Genomic DNA, 16,704 nt, shown 5'->3' on the forward strand with positions numbered 1-16,704 from the left:
GAAGCAATTCCCCCACCAGACCTTCACCCCCATACAGCACCAGATCCAGCCATAGGGAGCCTCAGCGGCATTTGGTCTGTCATCCTCTCCAACTACGTCACCCTGCTCCAATCCTTGCACTACCAACCCTTCGTGTGAGTCCCCGTAGGAGCACTCCTGCCCTTGAAGGTGGTCCAGCTAGGGCTGGATTCCCCAGATTAGGAGCCCTAATTGCCACAGGTAACAGCCATGGAGATATCCAGCCCCGCCTGGTTGGGGCAGGTCCAAATGGTGCAGGGCGATCATGGAACAAATACGGGGGCTCCCTATGGCGGGTGCTGTATGTGGGTGAAGGTCTGGTGGGGGGATTGTTTATTCCTTAGTGTAAGGTTTTTATTGCTGTTTAAGGTTTACTATTTGAGGGGGGAGGGGTTTGTTGCTGTTTGAGTTTTTCCTATTTTGTTCAAATAAAGACCTCTTTTCCCTCATATTGTCTACGAAAGATCCTTTAAACAACCTGCAGTGTTAACTGGCAAAACAAGCAGAGAGTCCTTGGAGACCAAAAAAAGAAATTACAATTTCGTACCTGTTTGGTCTGGCTTTATTTGTAAGCAGGAACATGGCCAAGAAACCTCCTTGGCCTATGAAAGAATATGGCTGATATAGTAACTAAGGACGTTTGAATACTTGGATTATTTCCCTTAAAATAATAGGCTTCATGTTTTGTAACCTTGCCTTTGTTCCTCCATAAAGTACAGAAGCTGGTGTGGCCCTGGCTTGGAAAGGAAGCTTAGCATGCATTTTTCTACTGGCCTGCAATTTCCCCTTCAATATTCCAAATAATCAAAATTCTACTATTTAGGGTTTAGGAGGTCCGTCCCCCCCGCACATCTATAACAATAGTTCCAGTTGCAACCTTCACATACCTGTGCTTTATTTTAACTTTATTTTAGGTCTATAATTGTATATGGACTATGTATAATGTCTAACCCTAAGCCTATAATTTCCTATAGTGACTCCACCTGCTACTGATCGGCCTTCTTGCTCCTGATGAGAGCCAGCTGGCTCCAGCTTTCTTTCTTTTTTTAAAAAAGGATAGAGTGTTTTTGAGAAACATAGGGTCTCAAGTACAAGGGGCAACTCTGGACTGTTGGACTGGCTAGTGTCCTAGTCCTGTGCCGTCAGCCACGGCAGAGATTAGTGGAGGGAGAATCAGCAGAGTCTCAAGGGGGCACTTGTCAGGTGGCAGAGTCCATATACAAGGTCCAGTCCAGTCCAAGGTCAAGAGTATCTCAGTTCACGTAGTCAGATGATCCAAGGGTCAAGAAAGCCAAGTGTCCAAGCTGAGGTCACGAGAAGCAAGAAGCAGCAAGGTCTGGCCAGGAACAACTAATGTTGTTTCCAGCAACTGAGGCTGGAAACTCTGCTTACAAAAGCTGGAGCTTTCTGCTGCTGCTGCTCAGCAGGTGAAGAAGATTCCTGGTCCTGGACCCCTGCCTCCCGCTGCCCCCTCCTCAGCTCGCTCACTGACACTATCCCTCGCACTGAGACCTGACATGGCCAAGCCAAGCCGAGAAATGTGGCAAATGAACAAACAATGCATGTATGACATTTTATTTGAAAAGGGGGGGCAAATATAAATGTGAAATATAAATGCAATGCAAGAAAGGGTATGTGTTGATGTATTTTAGTTGGTATGTGGCCTAAAATATCAAACCTTTTCCCACACTTGATCTGGAATGAAAGAAGACAGCAACACTGTATTAGTGTCTTCCCCTTCCCCTTTAGCTTCAAAACCTGTGATTATGAGTGATTATGTCACCTAGTAGAAAATTTAAAAATGTTTGGATAACAAAGACTCTTCAACATTAGTATTGTCAGCGTCCAAAATATATCAAAAAGTGTTCCTAGTATACCTGAAATACATCAGAAAGTACTCTCAGCAAGTCTTTCTGATTTCAAAATCAGAAGCAGTTTTTTTTTAAAAAAAGTATTTTATTTGTATAGTTATTTACAGAGCTTTCTTTCAAAGGATGAATGCCCAGATTTAATTTAGACTTTTAAATTCAAATTGTAACCTGCAAACTGCAATCCTGTGACCCCAGAAATATATCCCAAGAGTCCGAGGAAACATCAAGAGCCCCCTGTCCATCGATGATGGAGAAATAAAATGTCAGATCCACCACACAACAGTTATGGAAACATCTAACAGCTTTTGAAGCTCCAACATTGGTAAGGGCCCCAAGCTGCTGTGAATTTCTCTCTCCCCCCCCCTGCATTTTCCTTAAAGTTTTTCCCAGTGGGAGGAAAATAGTTATTTATAAAAACATCCATTAAAAGGACGGGAGTGCAAGATCACATATCCACCCTCATTTCTTTCCTGCCAGGAAGAGCAGAGTTGGAGAAGGCAGTTCAACCACCTTCTGTACCACCCCTGTAAGACTGAAGTCTAAAAATACCTATGTGGGAAAAGCCACAGGCTGCCACAGTGGAGACGCCTGGATCCTCACTGGCAGCTGTGCCGGCAGAGCTCTACAGAGCCCAGCACAGTGACTAGATCAGGCTTCCTCAACCTTGGCCCTTCAGATGTTTTGAGACTACAATTCCCATCATCCCTGACCACTGGTCCTGCTAGCTCGGGATCATGGGAGTTGTAGGCCAAAAACCTCTGGAGGGCCAAGATTGAGGAAGCCTGGACTAGATCCACAGTACTGGAGGTGGTTACACTTGCTTGGTTTATAGTCCTATTGCAGTTTAACTCATTTGCAAGTTGGGTTTATGTTTAACAAATATTTAACCAAAGCAGCTATATAAATGTGCTAGCCACAGCTCAATAAAATGGATGGTTGCTTTTTTAAAAAATAACCTAATTTTCAGCACCATACCTGAAAGCTTTTCTTCCATGTTCATACTTGTGAAACTTTATCTACAAACTTCAAAATGAAGTGAAGTATTAAAAAGAGCCTGGCAGAATTCATTAAATAGATAAATGAAGTTAATCAAAGTAATTATTTTCCTATTAAATGAAATGATTTAAATTAAGTAAACATTTTCATTTTGTAACTTGCCATTCTTTATAGAATCCTTTACCCACTGCTCAGACAAAATTTTAAACTTCCTTTTGAACGTTCTTCTCAGTGTCTTTATCTCCTTCAAATGAGCATGATCTCCACTGATTACATGGGACACACCCTCTTCAAGCTGCTGAACCACTTTTGCTCCATGAAATCGAAGTATCAGTGCTGCAGTTAACAGTTTTGTTTGTTTAATCCTGGCACCTGAATTACTCAATTCATCAGAAGGAGCCAGGTAAATCGTGTGCTGCCTGAACATACTTAGTGGAGAGCTTTCCCATGAATAACGTGCTTCTATGTCAGCAATTGCATCCTGAGAGATCTCTGCCTGAAAGTTATTCATTCTTGAGAACACATGCTTTAGTTTGGCAATATCAGTATCACCTGTGTAACTATCACCATAGCAGTCATATTCACAGGCAAAATGTTGTTTTGTTTCTGGAGACATGTGAATCATGAAATCAAGCTGCCAGGGTACAAATGTTTTGGATTGAAAGCACTGTAAAAGCCACTCCACTCTCACAACATCATACTTGTCAGAAGAAATAATATTTTTCACTCTGACATTCTCAATTCCTGCAATCACACAATAGGTGTCCAAACCAGGATTCTGGACTATGCTGCCGCCATATTCCGCTATTTTACTTTCCAGCTGATATTTTGAATATTTTTGTGTCCCTGTCATAACACAAAACTCAACATCTTCAAATATACTGGAAATCTGGTTTACATTTGAAAGATCAGGAGCTTTAAAATGATCTATTAAACCAATTTTTTTTTTAATCTTGGGCACAGTTTTACGTTTCTTTCCTTGTGGCTCATCATTATCTATATCAAAGTGCTTAGTTGCTAGCTTTCCACAGGCTTTACCTCTGAGTTGCTCTAGAATGTCAAGAGTCATACAATCATGCCATTCTTTATCTTCTCTTATCCTCTCAATACGAGGGAAACGTAATGTATAATCAGTTTTGTACATATCACTGCTCACAATCTCAGCTGCTTTAATCTGTACGATGACTGAATTACAAGGCTCAATATAGACTTCAGGCTTCTCAGTTCCACACAAGATATTAAAAGGAGGATCTCTTTTACGATAAGGTTTCCAATATTTGGCTAATTTCAAGCCAAGATCATAAAGTTCTTTCATAGTGTAACCAGAACCAACACGACAAATGGAGTGGAACACTGACGGTTTTTCACCAGGCGGAGGAGTCTCAGCAACTGCACATAAAAAATGTGACATCATGCCACCACGAAGACCTTTTCCCCAGTAGCCCCCAACAATTAAAAGGTCTAGTTCATCCATAGTATCACTAACATACTCTGGTTTGATCTTGAACCATCCTTCCCCACGTTTGTCCGGCTTGTAAATTGACATGGGATCTTTTACCACAATTCCTTCTTCTCTGTTATCTATTGCTTCATTTAGAGAATCTATTACTTCTTTCTGAGTGTTAGCTTGATTTTTAGGAACAAACTGCAAACAACCTTCTATTGGTGTAAATATCTCATTCAGTTTCTCATATCTTTTGCTCAACATCTCATGACCCAATTTTTGGTTATTAACCATTAGAACATCAAACACACAGAAGCATGTCTGTAATTCTGAATCATCTGACATCTTTTTGATGTCAAATTTGCTACCCTTCTGTACAAAGTTCTGTGTGGTGGGATTGTAGGCCATCATTTCACCATCCAGAATGCAGTTCTGAATATTATTGTTGAATATATTATGAATAAATGGAGTCAATGAACCTTCCAAGGGAGAAGCTCCAAACTGCTGAGTATAATCATACCCATTTCGGGAAAAATACTTGTAAACATCTCCATCTTTGTGCATCTGCATTCGCTCACCATCTAATTTGGTTTCTATGTAAAAACTCTGGTTGTTCATTTGTTTTTCAATTTGTTGTATATCAGCAATAGCAGCAAGCATCGGTTTAAAGGCAGAAAATAATGTAATAGAAACATCACTAAGAAATACAGAAGGATTGTGTAACTGTCTACAGACTTTCTCCAAATCAGTTGTAACATTGTGCAACTCTGAAGCATCAGGATGAAAGATGGAAAGTAAGGTTTGCTGGCTGACACCAAGTTTCAAATCTTTTATGATCATCCTGATCAACCACTTCTGTTCAAGTGCTGAACTCTGAGTTATTAACTGAAGAAGGCTCTTCTTGACCAGATCCCTCCTTTTGGCAGCATTATTATTAGAAATGGAATCTAAAATATCGTTCACTTGTTTTATGGTCAGTTGACCTTTCCTGGGACACCTTTGTTTCAAGACAAAATAGGCAATCATAGCAAAGTCTCCAGCATCTCCCCGTGAGCCAGTAGGTGTTCGATAATTTAAGAGTTTTAAAGCATCTTTTCCATCTTTGGGTAAATTTAACAGCTCAATATACAGCTTAGCAAGCATGGTTTCTTTAATTCCATAAGCCATCCTTTCTCTTTCCAACTGTGGAAGAATAAGCCTCATTGCTGGATAAAAAGAATCTGTTACATCTTTTTCATTTTTATGAAGAGCATCATGATATTTCCTCCAGGAATCTAAAAACTCCTTGAAATTCTTGGTTTTCTCAGGTCGGGATTTGCATTTTTGTATTCGTTCTAATGTTGAACAGAGATCTTCAAAAGGAACTTGTGATGCCACAGTTAGTTGGGAAGGAGAACAGGAAGTAGAAACGGAAGACATCTTGAATATTCCACTACAAAAAGAAAGAAAATAGCAAGCTTGTTTTCAAATAGTACAACTCCCACCTTATTCCTGCTTTTCCTTGAATTAGCCACATAGCTCTATATTTAAAATGAATTAAAATCTCAGCTTTATTACACAACATTAGGTCCAGTCACGGATGACTCTGGGGTTGTGTGCTCATCTTGCTCTTTAGTTTAGAAAAATGGTAAGATGATACATACATCAGTTTATTTGTATGCCATCTATGCATGATATGGTGATAGCTGCGGAGGGATTTAGGAAGTTTTTCTCTTCTCATAACTCAGGGCCACCCTGTGAAGCTGAATGTTGGAAAGAAAGGCAAAAAAGTACTTTTTCACACAGTGCACAACTAAACTATGGAATTCATTCCTGCAAGACATAGCGCTGACCACCAAAATCCGATGGCTTTAAAAGAGCATTAGATAAATTCATGGAGCCATAATGGGAATGTTCTACCCCCACAGTAAGATGCAATTTGCCTCTTAATGCTAGCTGCTGTGAATCACAAGTGAGGAGAGAGGGGGCTGTTGCTCTCATCTCCTGTGTGGGCACTTCTTCCACAGCGTTAGCCACTGAGAGAAGAGATGCTGGACTTGAGGGGTCAGTGGTCTGGTCTGGCTAGAAGATGACTGCAATGGAGTGGCCGAAAGAGGAGAGAGCAAGAGACACACATGTTCATACTAGAGAACAATGCTGAAATATCTTTAGTTTTCCCATTTGGGAGGAGCACGACGCCGCAGAGACCGATACGGAAATCGCATGCTGACATAGCTGCGCCCGCCCGCAGGTGCGTCCAGGCCACTTCGGGGGCCCCTGGCGGCCAAGGCGACCCGGCAAGAGCAGCGCGGGGGCTTCTCCTCCCACGTCCAGCCTCGGGCCGGAGGCTCTGCCCGGCACGCAGAGCCGCGGCCGGCCTGCTGGGCCCGGGGCCCTGGCTCGGAACGAGGCGGCTTCCCCGCCCCTCCCTTCTCACCTGGACGAGCCTCCGCGGGGCTCCTCCGCGCCCCCCTCCGCCGCTCGCACCGAGACCAAAGCAGAGCCCCCCCCCCGGAAGTGCGGCCGGCGGCCTTTCTGCTCTGCGCATGTGCGTGTGCGAAACCTCGCCTGTTCTCGCGGAGTTTCCTTCCGCCGCGCCCGCTCCCCCCCAGGCGCTTCCCTGATAGGCTCCGTCGCGGCGCTGGGTGGAAGCCTTTGCCCTTCGACCTTTGTCCCGGAAGCGTTGCCGTCCGTGCCGGTTTCCCGGAAGTGGTGAGTGGGCGAGGAGATTCCCGGCCGGGGGGCGGGGAGGAGGACGGAGGAGGCGGGCGCGGGGCGCGGGCATGTCCCGCCCGGGACCGCGATGAGGTGGGCGCCTCGGGGCTCCATCCGCCCGAGCGGAGCAGCGGAGGCTCAGGTAGGGGCGGCCGGGGAGCCGCGGACTCTCTTCTCTGCCCTGCGCTCCTCGCCGAGGACGGCCTCGTCCCCCGCCTCCCCTTCGCCAGCGCCCGGGAGCTCTCGCCTCCCGCCTCGCGGCAGGTAGCGAAGCGCGGCTTGCCTGGCGCTTCCTGGGCAGGGCGGCGGCGGCGGCGGCGGGGACGGCTCTCGGTGCTGCAGGAAGGCCCTTTCTCCCGCCGGACCCTTCCTCGGCCCCTCCTGCCCAGATCCCACATCCCGCCTCCTTGTCTCGCCTAGGCGGCTGCCGCGCCTTCGAGGGCAGCGCAGCCCGGCGCCGTCGGTTCTGACCGGTTGCCGCTCTCTCTCTGGCCTCGCTGCGTGAAGATCCGCCGGCAGCCTCATTACTTAGCTCTAAATGACATTCTTTGGAATTTAGCCCTGCTGAGTTTGTATAGTATCTGAAATAAGTGTGCAGTTCCAGTTTATTTCAGTGGGATTTGCTTCGATGTGCGTCTGTTCACGGTGGTACAGTGGCTTTGTGCACGTTTACCTGGAAGTCCTGATTTTTCCAAGTAATAATGCATGTAGCCTCCACTCTATTATAAGGCAAAAGTTTGGCTCTATGGTGTCATTCCAGAAGCTTTGGTGATAGCCACAGTAGAAATCCAGGAAAGCTGTCTGGGTAATATATTGTTAAAAATATGATTTAATAGCCTAAAAACTTGCTTGTGAAAAATCACATCATTCTGGGAACATCACTCTGGGATGCATAGTTGAGTTTGTGAGTTCTCTTTTGTATGTGAACACCGCAGCCTGTAATGCCCTATTAAAAAAGCAACTCTTAACTGGAAATTAATAAGAATGATGCCTGATACAAGATGTTTTCCAAAGCTGCAATTACTTATTTGATAAATTTAACAGTTATTAATGTAGCCTCATTCCTGTTTTTCAAAATTACCATAACAGTTATGATAGTGAGGCAATACTGGCTAATACACTTCCTTTTGTAACTTGGCACACCATCGGTACTCCTTTAAGTGCTGTATGTCCTGTTTCTGGATATGAAGGCCTAACAATACAGTATCCAGTTGAAATGGAGCAATTACAACTACAGCATATGCAGTATTCTAAATGTGGCTGAATCATACATTTTGTGCTATGGACCTAAAGGACTATGGAACTTCCCATGAGTGGTGGTGCAGGTGGCTGTCTCTGCAAGCTTTTAAGTAATCATTAGTCTATTTCAGATGGCTTTTACCTAACATATGCTGTAATCCTATTTGCTTTAACCAGGTAGCTTAGCAGGTTTTAAGTGGTGGTTTTGCTGGTTTGATGAGTTGTTTTATTATTATAGGTTTAAATTTTCTGGTATTGTATATTCTGCTGCCAACACTACTATTAACTCAAATCAATGTCGCTCCTGGCCTTTTGAGCATCAAAAGTGTCTTTGATGCTACACTGTTCAAAATAGGGTGACCCACTGTGGTCATGGGCGGGATGGAAGGGGGTGACTAGAAGAGCATGAGGGAGATGCAAGCAGGGCCCCCCTAGAAGCAGGGAGTTTGAGTGATCAACAGAGGTCAGGAGAAGGAGGGCCTTCCAGGAGAGGCTTAGAGACTGAGACTCACAGTATGAGTGCCAACTTAGACAAAGAGGAGTTGGAGGTTGGCCTTGCTACACAGCAGCAAAACAGTCCCAGTCCTGCTGGCTTGCCTCCCCCTCTGCCATCCCACTCAAAGAGAGTCCTGCACATTGCTGAGCAACGGGCCAGTTAGGCCCAGAGGAGGAGTTTGCCCCCTCAATGCAGACTTCATCCTCTTGGCTAGAGGCTAGAGGTGGGAAGCTCGGAGCTAGTGGTCAGTTTCAGCAATGTTTTAGCTGGATTAAGATGAACCAGAGGAATCTGCTGTGTTATTTTCTGTTAATAAGGAGCTAATTGCATTCCGTGCCTTTCACGTATGTGCCTGCCCTGTGGTTGGCTTGGATTGTTGATAGCTCCTTGACAGTTGTTCACAAATCTATAAAGATATAGGTTTGGGAAACTACCCCCTCTAAATGACTAAAGCACATATTTTGTGCACAAAATTTATTTCATGTTCAGCTGAATCCCCTATCTTGTCTTTAATTGCTTTCCAAAGATCCATAAAATCTAACAACAACGTTTTAGGTAGTCCTATATTTTTATTTTATTGGTCCTCAGTTACCAGGCACCTGTGTTACTTTATCCTATTATTCTGAATGGCTTTAGTTTGAAGCATTTAGGCATTTTGTGTGTTGTCTATATCAGTGACCACTGGTCCTGTTAGCTAGGGATTATGGGAGTTGTAATCCAAAAACAGCTGGAGGGCCAAGTTTGGCCACCACTGCTCTATATGATGCTAGCTGGGATCCAGAGCCTCATTATGTGAAGGCACATCTGTTTCTAACAGTTTCTCTTGATTTCCTAATCCTGCTCTGCACTCCCAGACATACTGTAGTGTTTGTGAGGGTAGTAGCTGCTTTGGGGGGCATAACGACTGGTAGGGGTGTTTGAAAGATGCTAATCAAATTGTACTTAGTGATTGTATTTAGAAAAGTGTCATTTAAGCAGCTCCAGAATTTTTTTCTGCTTTTGCTATTGAGCTTTGGAGTTACTTCTTGTAGAAGGTCATCTCCCCACTTTATTACACATTATGCTCTCTGAAGAAATGCTAATGGCATTGATGACACACAATATTCTAGATCTAGATTTCTTTCCCCCAACTGTATTTCAATTTATTTTGAAAGCCCACGCGTCTTTTTATTTATTTAAATTATTTATTTAAATTTATTTTGGAGCCCACGCGTCTTTTGCACTACATAAAATATAGGTATGAATTACCTTATACATTTGTTGTCCCTTTTAAAAGTTGTTTTTAAAGAAGCTTATTTATTTTCTTTTTTCAGGCTTCATATGGACTAAAGATTCATTGACTACTATAATGGAAAAATCATGGATGCTTTGGACTTTCATTGAAAAGTGGCTCCTTGCATTGGTCTCATGGTCCTGGGGCCTCTGCCGTATCTCTCTCTTACCTTTGATAGTAACTTTTCATTTGTATGGAGGCATGATATTACCTCTTTTAATATTTGTATCTATTGCAGGTATATTATATAAATTCCAGGATGTGTTGCTTTATTTCCCAGAGCAACCTGCTTCATCACGACTCTATGTCCCCATGCCTACTGGCATCCCACATGAAAATATCTTCATCAAAACCAAAGATGGTGTGTTGCTCAATCTGATTCTTCTCAGAAACACAGGAGACAATTCCTCATATTCACCTACTATCATTTACTTTCATGGAAATGCAGGAAACATTGGTCACAGACTACCCAATGCTTTGCTGATGCTGGTGAACCTGAAAGTCAACTTATTGCTGGTTGACTATAGAGGCTATGGAAAAAGTGAAGGAGAAGCAAGCGAGGATGGCATTTATTTAGATTCTGAGGCTGTGCTAGACTATGTGATGACTAGATCTGATCTTGACAAGACAAAAATTTTCCTCTTTGGACGATCCTTGGGGGGAGCAGTTGCTATTCGCCTAGCATCTGAGAATTCCCATAGGATTTCTGCCATCATCGTGGAGAACACATTCCTTAGTATCCCGCACATGGCCAGCACTCTGTTTTCTTTCTTTCCAATGAGGTACCTTCCTTTGTGGTGCTATAAAAACAAGTTCCTCTCCTATCGAAAAATATCTCAGTGCAGAATGCCTTCACTCTTCATCTCTGGGCTTGCTGACCAGCTGATTCCTCCAGTTATGATGAAGCAGCTTTATGAGCTTTCCCCTGCTCGGACTAAGAGATTGGCAATATTTCCAGATGGAACTCATAATGACACTTGGCAGTGCCAAGGCTACTTCACAGCACTTGAACAATTCATCAAAGAAGTTGCAAAGAGTTATTCCCCTGAAGAAATGGCAAAAATTTCATCTAATGTAACAATAATATAACTAACTCCAGTCTTTGTGTCTGATACAACTGCATTGTACCTGGATTTGTAGAAAGTGATAAAGAATGACAATTTTTAAAGTGTGTACTCTGTCTTGTACTTATCTAAAGAGCAAAATTAAACATGGAGAGATCTAATAAATTATGAGCCAGATAGTTTTTACACTTAGCGTTATAAATTAGTGATGTTTTTGATAAAATTAATCTTAATTTCCATTTCTTAGATTAAGACACATTAATAAACTTATTGGTAAAATTTAAGTTAACCCTTGGGGAGATCTGATGTGGTGCAAGAGGAATCCACTTGTGCAATGGGACTTCTTTCCTTTGTAGCCCCCCCCCCTTTCCCAAATTTTGCTCCAGAGGATTATAGGATGCTTCATAGAGCAGGGTGGGACGGGGCAGGGAGAAGAGAAACCGGAAGTTCTGTTGTACAAGAAGATTTCTGTTGTGCAGGCAGACAGACATCACTGGATGTTGCCCACTGGTTTTAAGAGAAGAACAGAACTGTTGCATGCAGTGTATGTTTGGGCTGCATAGGTAACCATGATTAGCGACACACACTATAGCTAGAGCTTTGGGATGCATGATAAACCCCCAAATTCTTTTGTTATGCATCTCAGATTGTGTCGTGTGCTTAATATTATAAGTAGCACTAATGGCCCCCTGGGCTCCTTTGGGAGGAAAGGCAGGGTAGGAATTAAAAAAATTATGAAAGTACACTCTATTCAGTATGACATGGCTGCATTCATTGCTTATTACATCCACGTGCAGGATGAATGGAGAAAAGATGCATTTAAAGTTAATGATATATTAGTGCTGATATTCTCATCCAGTCATGAAGACGGGCTGACTAGTGTTCATGTTGCTATATTTGCTATCCTTATACTGGAAGGTTTACTGCCGTTAGCACTTGCGCATTTTGCCTCTTGTGCTTGTTCCCCTAGAAGCCATGAGTGCTAAATGCATCAAACCTAAAGTCTGGTTGGAATATTGCTTTCTACTTAGGCAACAATATGGCAATTGGGAGAAGCTGGACTACAGGGAAAGGGTTTTTTTTAAAATCTACTGTCTAACATTTACTTCTGCTTTTCATATCAAACTCCTCTTTAACTATTTTAAAATGTTTAATTAAAAAGTTTTCTTGTAGGGGAATTGGTTTTCTTTCATTGCAGCATGGTTGTCATTTTCTAAACACTGTTGACAGATGTCATGTAACATGAATAAAACTGAAAATACTTTGGTTATTAAAGGCCAGAATCGTAGGTGTACTTCTCAGGAAATAAGTCCCACCAAACAACAGGACTTCCTCATGAAAATATACTTGGGATTGAGCTATTAAGAGGGCCAGACTAAGTGATGAAGACGAGTATTAAATAATGCGTTTGATATTGAGTATACTTTACAAAATCAAATTACTTATTCTATTAGGATATCTAGTGTGTGTGTGTTCTGTTTTATTTTTGCTTTATAAACAATGCATTTATTGCAAAAAATGGGTTTTTTATTTTCTGAGAAAAAGAAAAAACAGTTTACCCATTTATAGTGCTCCAGAATCTTACAGAATGCAATTTTAACCACTCATTTTTTAAGATGTAGTAAAATAAAACTGGTTGTGCTTGTTTGAAGAGTGCATAAATTGTGCAGGAAGTGGAAAACTAATGGGTAATACTCAATTGTTGGTCATACTCAGAGTAGACACATTGATACCAGTGGACTGAAATTACTTAAATCCATTGATTTCAGTGAGTCTGCTGAGTATGACTAACATTGGATATTGCCCCTTAGAACCAATATTGAGTATCTATTTGAGGACATTTTCTGTTTTTCCTCCATCTTCTCTGACATAATTGTTTCCTGTTTAGTCTTCTTCCAACATCTCATTCATCATTCTTTTAACATTTATTACATGACACAGAAACTGCAATTAATCTCTTAAATAATTTGATATATTTCAGCAACTACAGCATTTGTACTTTGCCATTCTTTTTTGTGGTATGCTATTTTAGCTTCATCGGTTTTGGAAACATGCCTCTATTAGTGTTCACAGAAAGTAAATTAAGCCTTATACAAAACCTTCAACATTAGCATGCAATAGCATACTGTAGGATGTAGATCATACCATCCACAGTTGTAGAAAGCGTGAAGTTAAAACAGTGCAGGAGTGCTGCAATGACACCCTAGACGACAATGATCAGTATATTATTGCTTTGGAAGAGAATCTTATAGTAATTATTAATCTTATAGCATTTGTTGTAGATATATCCCTTTCCCCTCATCTTTTTATAATGATATGTGTATTTGCTATGTGCACTTTGACTTTGCTTGGAGCTCATCATCTTGTAGAAAAAATAGAGGTTACATTATCTTTTATATAAGAGCAGCTGAACAGCCTTTTGTGGGACAGTAAATCAGCCGAGACTTGAGCTTCGAATTTTGCCTCTGAAATTTGTGGTACTTTCCAGAAAGATTAGCAATGGTCTAGGTTTGAATGGAGAATGATTCGTTGACTCCTCAGTTATGCCTGAAGAGATAAGAGAAGCTTATGCTTTCAAGTAAGTACTTGTACAGAGCTAGAGTATGATGCTTATATGAAATTTGTGCTTGTTTTCACAATGAGTATTTGCATAGGAACTGTATAAAGCCCCTTTCCATTTCAGATGTCCCCCCTACCCCCTCAGGAAGGTCAGGCTTTTAAATATTATAGCACAAGCTTATTGGGTCCAATTGTAATGACAGGTGTATTGTTTTGAATACATTTTTACCTTTGATAATTCAGCAAAAAAATCTGGATTAATTTATGGGACCAATTGAGGGTCTGTTCTCAAGGGTTTGTGCATTGTGGCACAATGTGATACTGAAATCAGAGTAAGGATATTTAAATGTCCTTTTGGTGCTCTTATTTATTTGCTAAGGTTATATACCCTATCTTCTGCTTTGGCAGATCCACAAAATTAAGGCTACTGAAATTTCAGTAAAATTCAATTAGAAAATAAGTATGGGGAAACATCTATAGATTTTTGTTGTTTGTGTAACTTTTTGCAAATGACACAAAACTTTATGGTAGAACTCTTGCCAAAAAATAAATTTGCTGCATGCAATAGACTTAAAGATACTTGTGGGTTCAATTTTGAATGTTTCACTTAGATCAAAAGAAAAATTGAAACTGCAGCCATATGTATTTTCACTTAAAGTAAATATTGTTGAGTTCTGTGAGATTTGCTTATAAGTAAACATGTTTAGGGCCAGACTGTTGGTATATGTGTGTTTTCTACAGATTAAAAACAATACTTGTCATTTCATATTTTTAGACATGCATTTAATTAAGCACTTTCATTTTCTTTTTCATTTTTTTTTTACAATAGTAGATTGATTTTCCTTTTACATAACCTCTATTTTTATGTACTAACATATGCAATAAATTGATAACACCTACAATTGCTAATAGCCTTTTCTGTGTGTTTGTTTTGTTTTCAGTATAATTATCTGTCAATTTCCGGTAGTTTCAAAATGTAGAATAAGCCATCAGTTGGGCAGCAGTGGAAAATAATCTCTTAACACTTATAACACTGCCAACCTAATCTGTTATACATTCAGTTCAGATAATTTTAAAGGCACATACGACTTGAGTAAGGATTGATTGATGTTTGGTATAGTAAGCTTATCCTTTTTTGGTCAGTGCATCAGAATTGTTTTCAGACAGATTATTCTTCCTTACTTCAATATGTTGTAGCATGGCATATTAATATGATTACTATTTCACATCCTTCAGTTTCTCCTGTTATGCTGCTGCCTAATCCTGGCACATGGCACATGAATATTTCACTTTTGAATGATGATGATTTCAAAAGGCAAACACAGGCTCCAAACTCCGGGAATCAACTCTTTGGGCTTCAAGCTCCCAGGCTTTCTTCCCACCACCCACTCCTTAATTTGGAGGTGGGGAGTGAATTGAAGAAGTTGTAGTTGACCTGGAAAGGAGAAAAAGGGCCGGATGTTCATCAAAATTGCACAAATTCTCAGGAAGCACTCAGGATGCTGGTAGTAACAGCAGAACCAACACTAGGATGCTGCTGCTGCTGCTGCTGCTGCAATCACTTAGAGAGCAACTCCATGCAGTCCCAGTGGCAAAGACTGAAAAAAAAGAATGCTGATCTTGTCAACTGCAGAGCCCCCGGGTAGTTTGCTGACTCCCCTCCCCGCCTCTGTGCCATTGCATAGAAAAATGCTACAAAGGTGCATCAGGTTGATGGGCTGCTGGTTCACCAGCTGTATTCTATGACAGCAGAGGCCTCCTCCTCTCCCCTTTCAGAATGAAAGCTGGAAATTCAGGCCAGTTATTAGCCCAAAGAGATCCAAGCAAACCCTAGAAAATTGGGTCTTACGGCAACCCTTATTTTTCTAGTCAAGAAATATGGATCTAGTTCTTTTACTCTGAAAGACTACTAACTGATACAGTTCTAACATACTTGCTTTGCATAAGAAGCGAACATTACGAGGATTATCATCCTGTAGATGGCAGTGTTTCATTTATACTTTTGATAGGACTTTGCCCAAGTAAGTTGCATGGACATGGTACTGTAGTGTTTCTGTGGATCTTTCTACTTAGACTTGTTATTTACTGTGGAGGCGTGAAGGATGTAACTCAATTTTCAGAAACTGCAACTGACTTTTTCCATTGTGTGGAAACTGCTTCAGGGAACTGATTGAAATGTTGGCCATTTCAAGAAACCAGAAACTTGCACAACCTGGGGAGGAGAGGCAGGTAAGCAAACTGGTAATGATCTGAGAAAGAGTATCAAACAGCAACCATAAAAATTTCGATGAGCAATTAAGTTCATAAGCCACCGCTTACTGCTCTGATACCCAGAGCAGTACTAACATCAAGCCTTGATTCCCTTGGTGAAGAAAAGTCTTCATCTGACTCCAAAAAGGTGTTTGGTGGCTCCATGCAGGCTTCACTCCAGAGAGCATGGAACTGAGAAGGCCATCTGCCTGGTTGCCGTTCTTGTGCCTCTCTCAGCAGGGGCACATGGAGAAGGGCCTCGGAAGATGCTCATAAGGTCCAGGTATATTGTTGGGAGAGGCCTGTATAAGACACAAGCTGTATAAGGATTTACATGTTAAAACCAGCTCCTTGAATTATTAGTAGTATTGGTATTATTATGTGACTTCTTTGTCACTTGTTACCCAAAGGCCTCAGCAACTTAAAACATTATACCACAAAAACACAACACCAACACCCCCGTAACAGGAAGCTTCACAATCACACTTGATAACATAACAATATCATCTCTCTCTGAGGAAAAGATAAGTCTTTACCTGGCGCGAAAAACATGTCAAGAAAAGCACTGGATGGATCTTACTGGGCAGAGCGTTCCACAGATGGGGAGCCACAATGGAAAAGGCCTTTCTGTTGTCACCACCCTCTGAGCCTCTCTCGGGAGAAGGGCCTCAGAAGAAAATATAAGGGTCCAGGCAGGTTCATTTTTTTTTTTTAATTTTTATTAAGATTTTTTAAACATAAATGCAAATATAATAAACAATGTAACATATATCATAACATAATTTCTTAACTTCTTTGGA

The 16,704-nt window shown here is 41.5% G+C and overlaps 2 protein-coding genes across 8 annotated transcripts; one reads left to right on the forward strand and one right to left on the reverse strand.

Annotated features, from left to right (window-relative positions):
* Nucleotides 1-2,735: 2,735 nt before the first annotated feature.
* On the reverse strand, nt 2,736-6,807 carry LIG4 (DNA ligase 4). Of its 2 annotated transcripts, none has more exons than XM_081881118.1 (2): nt 6,746-6,807; nt 2,736-5,761 (listed from the first exon to the last, which is right to left on the reverse strand). In XM_081881118.1, the coding sequence occupies exon 2, from the start codon at nt 5,746-5,748 to the stop codon at nt 3,013-3,015; it is 2,736 nt and encodes a 911-aa protein (XP_081737244.1). In that variant the 5' UTR covers nt 5,749-5,761; nt 6,746-6,807; the 3' UTR covers nt 2,736-3,012. The 2 variants fall into 2 exon arrangements, with proteins under 2 accessions (XP_081737244.1, XP_081737243.1); XM_081881117.1 differs by having other exon boundaries at nt 2,736-6,071; nt 6,746-6,794.
* Nucleotides 6,808-6,864: 57 nt separating this feature from the next.
* ABHD13 (abhydrolase domain containing 13) lies at nt 6,865-12,383 on the forward strand. 6 transcript variants are annotated; one of them, XM_081839902.1, is made up of 2 exons: nt 6,865-7,020; nt 10,072-12,383. In XM_081839902.1, the coding sequence occupies exon 2, from the start codon at nt 10,107-10,109 to the stop codon at nt 11,118-11,120; it is 1,014 nt and encodes a 337-aa protein (XP_081696028.1). In that variant the 5' UTR covers nt 6,865-7,020; nt 10,072-10,106; the 3' UTR covers nt 11,121-12,383. The 6 variants fall into 6 exon arrangements, with proteins under 6 accessions (XP_081696028.1, XP_081696031.1, XP_081696032.1 ...); XM_081839905.1 differs by lacking the exon at nt 6,865-7,020 and adding an exon at nt 7,038-7,116; XM_081839906.1 differs by lacking the exon at nt 6,865-7,020 and adding an exon at nt 7,044-7,165.
* The last annotated feature ends 4,321 nt before the right edge of the window (nt 12,384-16,704 follow it).

This window comes from Podarcis erhardii (assembly GCF_964252035.2).
Source record: "Podarcis erhardii genome assembly, chromosome: 1".
Classification (NCBI taxonomy): domain Eukaryota; kingdom Metazoa; phylum Chordata; class Lepidosauria; order Squamata; family Lacertidae; genus Podarcis; species Podarcis erhardii.

Excerpts from the sequence above, each read along its gene's own strand:
- ABHD13 (XM_081839901.1), top strand. The coding sequence starts at position 8,321 with ATGGAACTTCCCATGAGTGGTGGTGCAGGTGGCTGTCTCTGCAAGCTT. Across the intron at positions 8,373-10,071 it reads CTGTCTCTGCAAGCTTTTAA|GCTTCATATGGACTAAAGAT; the intron begins GTAATCATTAGT and ends TTCTTTTTTCAG.
- LIG4 (XM_081881118.1), bottom strand. The coding sequence starts at position 5,748 with ATGTCTTCCGTTTCTACTTCCTGTTCTCCTTCCCAACTAACTGTGGCA.